General features: G+C 15.7%; 3 protein-coding genes across 3 annotated transcripts in view; 2 read left to right on the top strand and 1 right to left on the bottom strand.

Annotated features, from left to right (window-relative positions):
* PGAL8A_00114000 (hypothetical protein) overlaps positions 1-1699 on the bottom strand; it is a gene marked incomplete at both ends in the record, with an annotated part of 3162 nt that extends 1463 nt beyond the window's left edge. Inside the window, 4 exons of the mRNA XM_028674199.1 lie at positions 41-1000; positions 1119-1360; positions 1468-1563; positions 1660-1699. Of these exons, the coding sequence (XP_028526256.1) occupies positions 41-1000; positions 1119-1360; positions 1468-1563; positions 1660-1699 (1338 nt within the window). The remainder of the gene's footprint in view (positions 1-40; positions 1001-1118; positions 1361-1467; positions 1564-1659) is intronic.
* Positions 1700-2692: 993 nt separating this feature from the next.
* On the top strand, positions 2693-7437 carry PGAL8A_00113900 (conserved Plasmodium protein, unknown function; the record flags this gene model as incomplete). The annotated part of the gene is made up of 3 exons (XM_028674187.1): positions 2693-3353; positions 3658-5886; positions 6023-7437. The coding sequence occupies 3 exons, from the start codon at positions 2693-2695 to the stop codon at positions 7435-7437; spliced, it is 4305 nt and encodes a 1434-aa protein (XP_028526255.1).
* An 813-nt stretch (positions 7438-8250) lies between these two features.
* On the top strand, positions 8251-10554 carry PGAL8A_00113800 (conserved Plasmodium protein, unknown function; the record flags this gene model as incomplete). Its single annotated transcript, XM_028674176.1, has 1 exon — positions 8251-10554. The coding sequence occupies one exon, from the start codon at positions 8251-8253 to the stop codon at positions 10552-10554; it is 2304 nt and encodes a 767-aa protein (XP_028526254.1).
* Between the last annotated feature and the right edge of the window lie 637 nt (positions 10555-11191).

Here is an 11191-nt window from a genome sequence, read left to right as displayed (position 1 = left end):
TTTTTTTTTTTTTTTTTTTTTTTTTTTTTGATAAAAATACTTTATTTGCATATTTAAAGAAAGAGTAAAATTCTTCTTCATAATTTTTTTTTTTTTCTTTAAAATATTCTTCTAATTTATTTAATTCATGCATACAATTATTTTTATTAATTTCTTTTTTTGTAGATATGTAGGATATTTCTTCTTCTGTTAATGAATAACCTTTTAAGTATAAAAAAAAAAGAATTTCATTAATACATAAATTTTCATCATTTTCATTTCCCAATTTAAAATTCTTAATTTTTAAAAATAAACTTTCACTTTCATTTTTATTATCCAAATCATTATTATCTTTAATATTTGAAATGTCTTCTTTTCTTATTTTTATTTCTTCTATCGTATTAGTTTCATTATCATATTTATTTTCCTTATGTCTTTTTAATAAATCTTGCTGATATTCTTCTTCTTTTCTTTCATTGTCAGTTATTGATATAATAACATTTGAATTATTTGAATTATTTGAATCATTTGAATCATTTGAATCATTTTCATCGTTTTTAAATGAAGTGAAATTATCTTGAGAAAACTTTCTTTCAATTAAATGTTCAAAATTATGTGATTTATTATCATCAGTTTGATCAGACAGTTCATTATTCTCACTACAACTACTTTCTATTTGATTTATTATATAATTATCATCATAATCACTGTCAACATATTGATAATAACAACAATCAAATAAATTAATTTTTCTTATAATTTTTTTTTTCTTTTTTAATTTAAAATAAGTTCTTTTGAGAATATTTCTTGACTTAAGTAATTCTGAATCTAAAATAGTTACTCTGTAATCTTTTTTATTAATTTTTTCAGTTTGATATTTGATAGAATAAATATATAAATCATCTTTAAAATTATATTTTTTGTATTCATTTAAGCAATTTATTATACATTCTCCAATATAACTACATACAATAAAAATTATATTTTTTTCTTTTTCTTGTAATAATATTTTTTTAAAAATCTATAAAAGTAAAATTTAAACCACCCCCAATCACCCCAAAAAAAAAAAAAAAGATATATATATATATATAAATTATAAAAAGAAAAATTACAACTATATATATAATTATATTAATTACTTTTTTTACTCTAAGAAATGTTTCTATAATATATTCATTTTCCTTTACAATTTTTAAAGTCTTACTATTGTTATCAATAAATGCTGCACTATTTAAAAAATTAATACTTAACTCTTTATCATTAAAAACACTTTTATTGTTATCAAGTCTTTTTTCAACTTTTGTTAAAATATTTGTTTTTTCAAAAATATATTTGGAAGTTAATATATTTATTAATTCACTACTGGAGTAAATAACATAATCTAAATAATTAATAAAAAAAAAAAAAAAGAAAAGCATAAAATTTTACTTTTGATAAATAGACATTTTTTTTTTAAATTAAAAAAAAAAAAAAAAAAAAAAAAAAAACCATCAAAATTTCTCTTTACAAATGAAGTTATTTCTTCAATTAAACATATCCCATATTCTGTTAAAACATATTTTTTTATATCTTTTTTTATATTTCCTATTTCAAAATAACAAAAAATAAAAGAAAATAAAGTTAAAAAAATAAAACTTTTACATGAAGAAATTAAAAGGATTTCTTAATGAAAATTTTAACCATGAATTATAAGTAATATTTTTTTAGTAAAGATATTCATTTGTCTATAACGTTATTAAGGATGTGAAATGTTTCAAAAAATATAAATTTAATTTATATTTAAATATAGAAGTTAAATTATTTAACTTATTTTTATTTTTATTCCTAATTTTAATATCTTTGTAATTTTTTAATATATACTTCAAACTTAGATATCATATAAAATTATTTTTTTTTAAATAATATCATTATTTTAGTTTCTTTTTAAATATTATAATTTATTTTGTATTTAAGACTTAAAAATTATTTATTTGTTATTTTTTTTTTTTTTTTTTTTTTTTTTTTTTCTTCTAATATAATTTAACAGTTATTTCCATTTCAAGGGAATTCTTATTTATATAAAATAGATGATTTTAAAATATTTCACAAATCAAAAATATCCATAGTAAAATAATATAAATTCTATTTAATTTATTTTACTAAATATATAAGAACATTCCTTATTATATGCAAATATTCTCATTCAAAATGAAATTTAGAAATCAAAGAAATTTTTTTATTTTTATTATGTGCAATTTTATTCTTTTTTTTTTTTCCTTTTTTTCCGAAAAATTGTACTCATAACATATTTTCTGTAGCATAATTGTTTTTTTTTTTAAAAGTAATATTAATAATATATTTTATTTTGTTTTATCTTAATTTCTTTTACTTTTTTTTTATTTTAATTTTTTTTTTTCTTATTAAACTTATCCTAAAAGTCATAAATGTATTTTTTCAATTTCAAAAAATAAATAGAATATTCAATAGGTTATATTACATCTTTTTTTGTCAAATATATTTAATTTTTTTTTTTTTTTTTTTCCTTAAAATGTTTAAAAAAAAAATTACACATATAAAAAAAAAAAAAAAAAAAAGATATAAGAATAAATATTCACAAAATAATTTTTAATAAATAGCTTTTTTAAAAATTTTATGATAATCATTATCTTTTTTTTTCTTCCTTTTAAATAAGACTAAGAGTCAAAAATAATAAAAATTTTCAGTGTTGTAAAAAATGAGCATTAGTAATTCTCATTCAAAAAATTTAGGAAAATGTAAAAATATTTTTATATATAATAAAATGATTGAAGAATTAGTTGAAAAAATTATTCTCTTAGCAAATAATTTGTCTTTATTTAGAAAAAAATATAAAAAATATGTTAAAAAAAAAAAAAAAAAAAACAAAATACAGAAAGAAAAAGAAAAAGAAAAAGAAGTGAAACCTAATGAGAAAAATTTATACCTCTTAAATGAATCTAATGATTTTTTTTTAAATTCTAGTTTTTTCAAAACATTCAAGGAATATGAGGAATTAGTGGATAAATTAATTCATTTATGTAATAATCATACTGATATATATATTGAATTTCTATATATTTTATTAATTAATAGTAAACTTTTTAACAATTTTCTTTTTATTTGTACATTTACAAGTGGTGATAAAAATGATACTTTTCTTTTTCTAATTTATAAAAATTTCTTAATTTTAACTGAATATTATTATTATTTCAATAATTTTTCTTACTTTAATGATTTATATTATAAATTAAAAAATATATATATTAAAAAAAATAATAATAAAAAGAACATATTAAATTTAAGGCAGAAAAACATTAGGTTCTCCTTTTTAGATAAAGATAAAAATAACCTATTATACAATACAAATGAAATAAATGGTAATTTAAAAAAAAAAAATTCATAATAAAAATAAAAATTATACTTAAGTATTCTTCATAAAAATTTTAACATATTTCACTTATTTTCAATATAATTTTAATTTCGATTTTTTTTTTTTTTTTTTTTTTTTTTTTGGTNAAAAAAAAAAATTCATAATAAAAATAAAAATTATACTTAAGTATTCTTCATAAAAATTTTAACATATTTCACTTATTTTCAATATAATTTTAATTTCGATTTTTTTTTTTTTTTTTTTTTTTTTTTTTTGTATATGTGTATATATGTGTGTAAATATTTATATAGATATTAGATTATTTAAGAATAAAAGCATAACCTGTTTATATAATTATTCAAGTCATGATAGTGACTTCTTAAATATAGAATATAATAGAAGATATATGCGTAAAAAAACTAATGAAGAAAAAGAAAAATATGATGAAAAAAAAAATAATCATGTAGAAAATAACAACAAATATCTTTTTACAAACTCAGATAAATCAACCTGTAAAAGTAACATAAACTTATCTAATGAAAGTTCTAATAAATGTAATATATATCATATAAAAAAAAAAGAACATATAATAAAAAAAGACAAATTAAAAATAATTCTAAATAAAACCTTTTCTAATTTTTCAGATAATCAAACAAATTTTAAAAATTTAAATAAAAAAATTTATACAAAAAATGGAAATAATTCATATGATTCTACTGATAATAAAAATGCGTATTTTAATCAAAAATTATTATCACATAAAAATTTTAATATAAAAATATTTTATCAATTAAAAAATATGATTAAAACATTCAAAAAATTAAAATATGAACATTTATACATATTATTGTATTTTTCTCTATGTATACTACCATCTCTTTTTCATATATATCTAACACGAATAATGCGTAATCAAAAAAATTATTTTAATATTAGCCATTATTTGATATATTTATCAAAAAAAATAAAATTTTGCACATTAATTTATCTAAAACGTGATAACAATGTGCCAAAAGAAAAAGAAATATATTCATTAAAAAGTGATGAAAAAATAACATTCGAAAAAAAAGGAAAAAATAATCAAATAGATTTTACACATATACTTGATGATTTTCAAACAAAATATATCAATAAAGAATGCCTTTCTAAAGGAAAAAAAAGATATAATGGAATAAATAACAATGAAGCTATTTTAAATATGCAAAAAAATAAAGATCCATTCATAGAAGAATATAAGAATAATTATTATGAAATAGAAAAGAAAAATGATTTGTTAAATGAAAGTAATGAAGAACTATGGCAATTTATTAATAATTTTAAAATTAAAGATAAATTTGATAAACTTATGAGTGTAAATAATTCAAACAAAGATTATACATTAAGTGCAAAAAAGAAATTAAGTCTTTTACATATGTTTCAAATTGAAAATGATTTTAAAGAATTAAATTTCAAAATTATGAAGAACAAAAGTGAAGAAAATTTATTAGAATCAAATATTTTAAATGTGCCTTTAAATATTTCAGATATTTTAAAAGAAAAAAAGATATATAATAATAATATTCAGAAAATAAAAAAGGAAAAATTAAATGAAAGAAAGAAAAAAGAAACAATAAATGATGTCAAAGAGGATTTTATAAAGTTGTTAGAAAATAATTTGAAAATAGAGAAAATTTATTTATATTATAAAAAAATAAATGAAAATGAATTATTAAATTATGTAGGTTTTCATAATTTAATTAAAAGTGTAAGTATTATATGCAATGATGAATTTTGTTCTTTTTATATGAATAATATAGATATAAAAAATTCAGTTGAAAAAAATCATAGTACCCTAAACATTGTTGAAAATACATATAAAATAAACAAAAAAAAGGAAGAATCAGATATAATAGATAGCATTCATATTTCAAGTTTAAATATAGATAGTGCATTAATACATAATGAATATATTAAAAAAAAAATTAAAAAAAATAAATTATATACCTATAAACTATTTAATAACCAAATTGAGACATTATTAAATTCAAGAGAATTGATTGAATTTATAAAGAAACAAAAAGAAGCTAAAAGAAAAAAAGAAAATTTTCAAAAAGACAAAAAAAAAGATAATTTTATTTATTCTCAATACCAGTATAATAACAATTTATTAAATAATGAAAAAAAAAAATATGATGATATATTTAAATTTATTGAAAACAAAAATAATAAATCAGATATATTAGAAAGTGATTATCAATCATATAAAAATAGTGAATCTAGTGATAATTTAACACTATGTAATTATACAAAAAATTATTATTCTAAAAATAATTTTAATATAGATTATTTTGTTTTTTTCATTGTTAATACATTTTATATATTTCTTCATCTTCATAATATTTATTTTTCTTCAACTTATTTGAATATTTTTTTATCTTTTTCTATAAAATTAGTTTATAAATATAGTAACAAATTTGAAAATTTGAAATTATTATTTTATAAAGGAAAATTTTTGAATAAACACACTTTTGATAAAATTGGTTATATACAGAATGAAATAGGTATGTATATTAATATATATAAACATATATATATATATATATATATATATATATAAACCTAATTTATTATGTATATATAAAAATATTATACGTATCTCATTTATAAAATTTTTTTTTTTTTTTTTGATTTGATCAGATTTATCAAAAACAAATGAAGATAATTTAGACAAAAATATATTAGAAACATCTTTAAAACAAAAAAATATAAGAGAAGAAAAGAGTATCATGAGGTTTATAAAAAAAAGTTCAAACTTTAAAATAAAAAAAAGTTATAATAGTGGAAAAAATGAAAATTATAATATTGAGAATTCAACATATAATGATTTAGGAGATGAAAAGATAAAAGAGTTAGGAGAATTATTATTAAAAAAAAAAAAATTTAAAAATAAAAAAAAAATAGAAAATAATATATTTTTCAATAAAAATAATAATGATTTCTTACCAAATACATTTGACTTAATCATTAATACTTTTTTTGACTTATGTATTTCTTTGTGTAGTATTGATTTTAAATATATTAGTTGTAAAAAAAAAAAATTTAATAGAACTTATTTTTGTGACAACATTTTTTTTTATCATCATTTAATAAACAAAAGATATAGTAATGATTCTATGGATAAATTTAATATCTCCAATTATAATAACTCAGTTGAATCCTACTTATTTTATTTTGATGAATTAAGAAATGAAGAAACTTTTACAAGAAAATTTGCAGAAAACAACTATTTTTATAATTATTATAAAGATAATAATAATATGAAAAATAATAACAATAGAAAAAAAAAAAAAAATCTTTTGAATAATCATAAATATATAGAAAGTTTATCTGAACAAAATAATAACCTATCATCAAATAGCTCTTATTTATTTAACGAAGATTATATAAAAAAAAATATTTTTTGTAAAAAAAAAAAAAAAAAAAAAGACACAGAATCAAAGTATGTTGAAGAACTTTTAGGTTTAAAATTTAATGACACTAAAAAGAAACTGTTTAGTAAAACTGTTTTAGAAAATAAGAATGAAAAAATTAGAAAATCGTGTTCTAATCCTACCATTGCTAATATTATTAATGAAGGTTGTAATTATGAAAAAGGAAATTATTTAGAGAATAAAGGTTGTTCTAATTTTATTAAAGATTTAGAACTCTCCAGTAGTAGTGATAAAAGTTTTTTATTTTTAAAAAAAATGAAAAAAAAAATAAAAAATAGAATTTATTTAGATGAAAATAATATAATTAATATTTTAATAAATATTGGTTGCATATTTATGAATAATATAAAATATAATAACGGAATTTTATTAAAATATTTATATAAAATGAATGAATATGATATCTTAAATGATCGAAAACAATTTTATAATTATATGGAAGAAATTTTTTGTCGTAAGGACTTTTTTTTTTCAAATATTTACAATCAATATTTTCTTTCTTTTTTTTTTTTCTTTAAAATACATTATATCTTTTTTTTAATTAAGTATAAATGTGAGAACGAAATTTATTTAAAAGCTTATTGGTTTCTGTATGCTGTTTATAATATTACTCAAAGTTGAAAAATATAAAAAAAAGGGGGGTGGTGGTGGAAAAAATAACAAAAACAAAAGTGTAAAATAAATATAATTTTTCTACTTATTTTATTGTTTTTTTTCTTGTCCTATATTTTTAATATTTTTTAATTTAACATTATTTTGTTATTTATATATCATAAAAATTATCTCTTTTAACTTTTTTTTCTTTTTTCTTATAAAATATTTATTTTAATAACTCTATTGTTTCATTATATTCTTATTCCCAAAACATTTCTTTTTTTTTTTTTTTATAATCTTATTGTTCCTAAATATAAATATGCTTATTTACTTTTTTTTTTTTTTTTTTTTTTTTTTTTTTTTTTTTTTTTTTTCTAATTTTAATAACATTATTATAGATTATATACTTTTTTGTTATTTTTAAAAGGTATTAATTAAATAATTCAATCATATTTTTATATAAATTTTATATTTCAAAAATATATTATAAAATTTATTAATTTATTCAATTATTTTACTTTGTTAATGTTATAATTTTTGTTTAAATTAAAAAAATGTTTACCAACAATCTTTTATTTCATTTTATTTTATTTTATTTTTTTATTTTTTTTTTTTCAATAAAATTAAATACTCTGTTTTTTTTATATAATAAAAATAGTTTATAATATGAAAAGGTAATTTTTGTATAAATAAAGGAAAAAATGTAATGTATATATAATAACATTAATAAATACAAGTAACAATAATACATCTAATAGTAGCAGTAATTATAATTCTACTAATAATGACGATGATAAATGTGTACCATGTATAAAAAAACAATGTTTTTAAATTGTAAAAATGAATTTTTTATTCCGTCTTTTTTTCTTCTTTTATTTTCTATTTTTTAACATAATTTTATCAAAAAGTATTAGAAATACAATTTTATATTTACACAGTCAAAAAAAGTTTTGCTCTAATAAATGTAAGAAAAAATATTATTCTCTCAATAACAATGAAAAAAAAGAAAATAAATTAGAAAATGATAGTTTTCAAGTTAATAAATTTGAAAAAGAAGAAATAAAAATTCATAAAAATCTAAATGTAAATATTTTTAGAAGTGAAAATGAATCATCTGCTTATGATCAAAGCTTATGCATTTATAATTTACTGAAAGATATAGAAATCAAAGATGTTAAAAAAACACCTTCATTTAATGAAAATTTAGCAAATGTAACAATAGAAAAAAACAATAACACAATTAAATTACATCAAAATAAGGATAAAAACTATTTAGAGAATTCTTTAATATATAAAAATACAAATTATAATTTACCTTATATGTTAAATTATTATCCTGATGATATGTTCATATTTAATTTTGATGGAGTTATAAATTTAAATAAACAAGAAAAAATTGTTGTAGCATTTTTAACATTTCTAAAAATTTTTAATCAAGAGTTTTTATTTAATAACAAAAAAATTATTAATTTGCCATTATACGATTTTATAAAACAAAGAAATTATTTAATGAATAAGAATAGTACTACTACTACTACTACTACTACTACTACTACTACTAATAATAATAATAATAATAATAGTAATAATAATAATAATAATAGTACTACTACTTCTAATAATAATAATAATAGTACTACTACTTCTAATAATAATAATAATAGTAGTACTACTTCTATTACTACTACTAATAATAATAATAATAATAATAATGATACATTTATTTTACTAAAACTTATACCTAAATTTATTTATACAAGATTATTATATATATATAAATATATAAAAAATAATGAAGACATTGTAATAGCAATAAAATACATATATGATGAAATAAATGATATATGTATAAAATATAATTATGATATTAATGAATTGATGAATATTTGCAATGAGAAAAATGTTTTAGCTAAAAAGTTAAAAAAAATTAGTGAAAACAAAAATTTCAATAAAAAGTGTACATCTGAAAATAATAAATTAAACAATGATAACATAAACAATAATGGAAGTATTTATAATAATGAAAATTCTAACAATGGTGACAATGTAGATAAAATAGATATATATGAAGTAACAAAAGAACTAACTGAAGGTACTTTTAATCCATATATAATTAATAAATATAAAGATATAGAAAATTTTCCAAATGTATTTCCAAGTTTTAGGGTTGATTTTGAAGATTTTTACATGAATAATACATATTTAAAATTATATGAAAAATATAAAGTAAATATGAATGATATAAAAAACGAATTTAACAATATTCGTAATCTATTAATTAAAAATGATAAAGAGTCTTATGAGAACTTGATGAAATATAGATATGTATGCAATAATTTAGATGAAGAAGAAAGAAAAAATCATGAAACATTTAATTTTTGTTGTATTGATATAATTAATAATAACATAAACATTTTTAAAAAACCTATTTATATCATATCTACTATAGAAAATACCAGCTTTATTAAATATACATTACAATTGTTTGGATTAAATATTTTAAAAAAGGAAGATGAGCATTTATTACGTATTTTTGGTGATGATATAATATATTCAAAGGAAGAAGAAAATAATGAAAACACTATCCTTTTTAACTTAAAAAATTTTATAAAAAAGAAGTATTTTACTGAAAAATCAAAAGAACAAAAAGATGATTATATATATGATTCATATAATTTAGATATAAATTATTTAAAATATTTTAAAAAAACAAAAAAGAAAGATTATTATTTTAATAAAAATTTACATTATATGAATATGCTTAAAAAAAAATGTGATTTAATTAATTTAATTATAGAAAAATATCATGAAGATAATTCTATTCATATAATAGATCATAAATATGATGATCTAAATGCACTTAATAATGATAGTAGATTTAATCAAAAAATAAGGTTATACTTTTGTGAATGGGGATACAATACATATGAAGAAAAATTAAAAGCAATTTTTAATGATAAAATAAAAACGTTTTCTCAAACTTTTAAACTTTTGTTTTTATGTTGCACCTTTCAAAATTCACCAAGAAGAGAACATACACACGGTAAAGGAATTACTCAAGACTTTTATTCAAAATTTATGTATAAATATTGTTTAAAAAATAATATAATTTCTCACACAGATAAATTTAATAATCTAACATAGTTTTTTTTTTAAATGTAAAATTTTTATAGATATTTTCTTTTAGTTACATAAATATATATGTAAAAAGAATTGTTTTATTATAAAAATATCAGATTATAGTATTTAAATATATAAATTTATGAATTTTTATTAAATCTATATTTTATTTAAATAAGTAAAAAGAGTTTTATTTATATATGCATATGTTTTTTTTTTTTTTTTCTTTTCTTTTTAAAAATCATTTATATTTATACTAATTTTGATTGTCTTTGTAATCTATATTAATGCTTACATACTTTATTTTATATCATTATCACTCATATTTGTATTCATAAATTATAATATATTTTTTTAAAATTACATTATAATTAGAAAAAAAGATATAGAAATTTTTATAGAAATGATACTACTTAAACTATGAACTGTACATATATATATATATACATTTATTTATTTATTTATTATTTTATTTAAGACATGAATTAATAACATTTACTTTGATAATATATTAAGATATTACATTTTTTTTTTTTTTTTTTGTTTTATTTATAAAAAAAAAATATATTTTAATTACTTAAGTTTTACTATACTAAAAAAGTTTTTCTACTTTTATGTCATTGCATAAGTGTTATAAAGGCAAACAAAATTTTATAATTTC

This window comes from Plasmodium gallinaceum, assembly GCF_900005855.1.
Source record: "Plasmodium gallinaceum strain 8A genome assembly, contig: PGAL8A_v1_63, whole genome shotgun sequence".
In the NCBI taxonomy this organism is placed as follows: Eukaryota; Apicomplexa; class Aconoidasida; order Haemosporida; family Plasmodiidae; genus Plasmodium; species Plasmodium gallinaceum.
The sequence above is the reverse complement of the archived record's forward strand: the minus strand, read 5'-3'. Positions and strand labels throughout refer to the sequence as shown.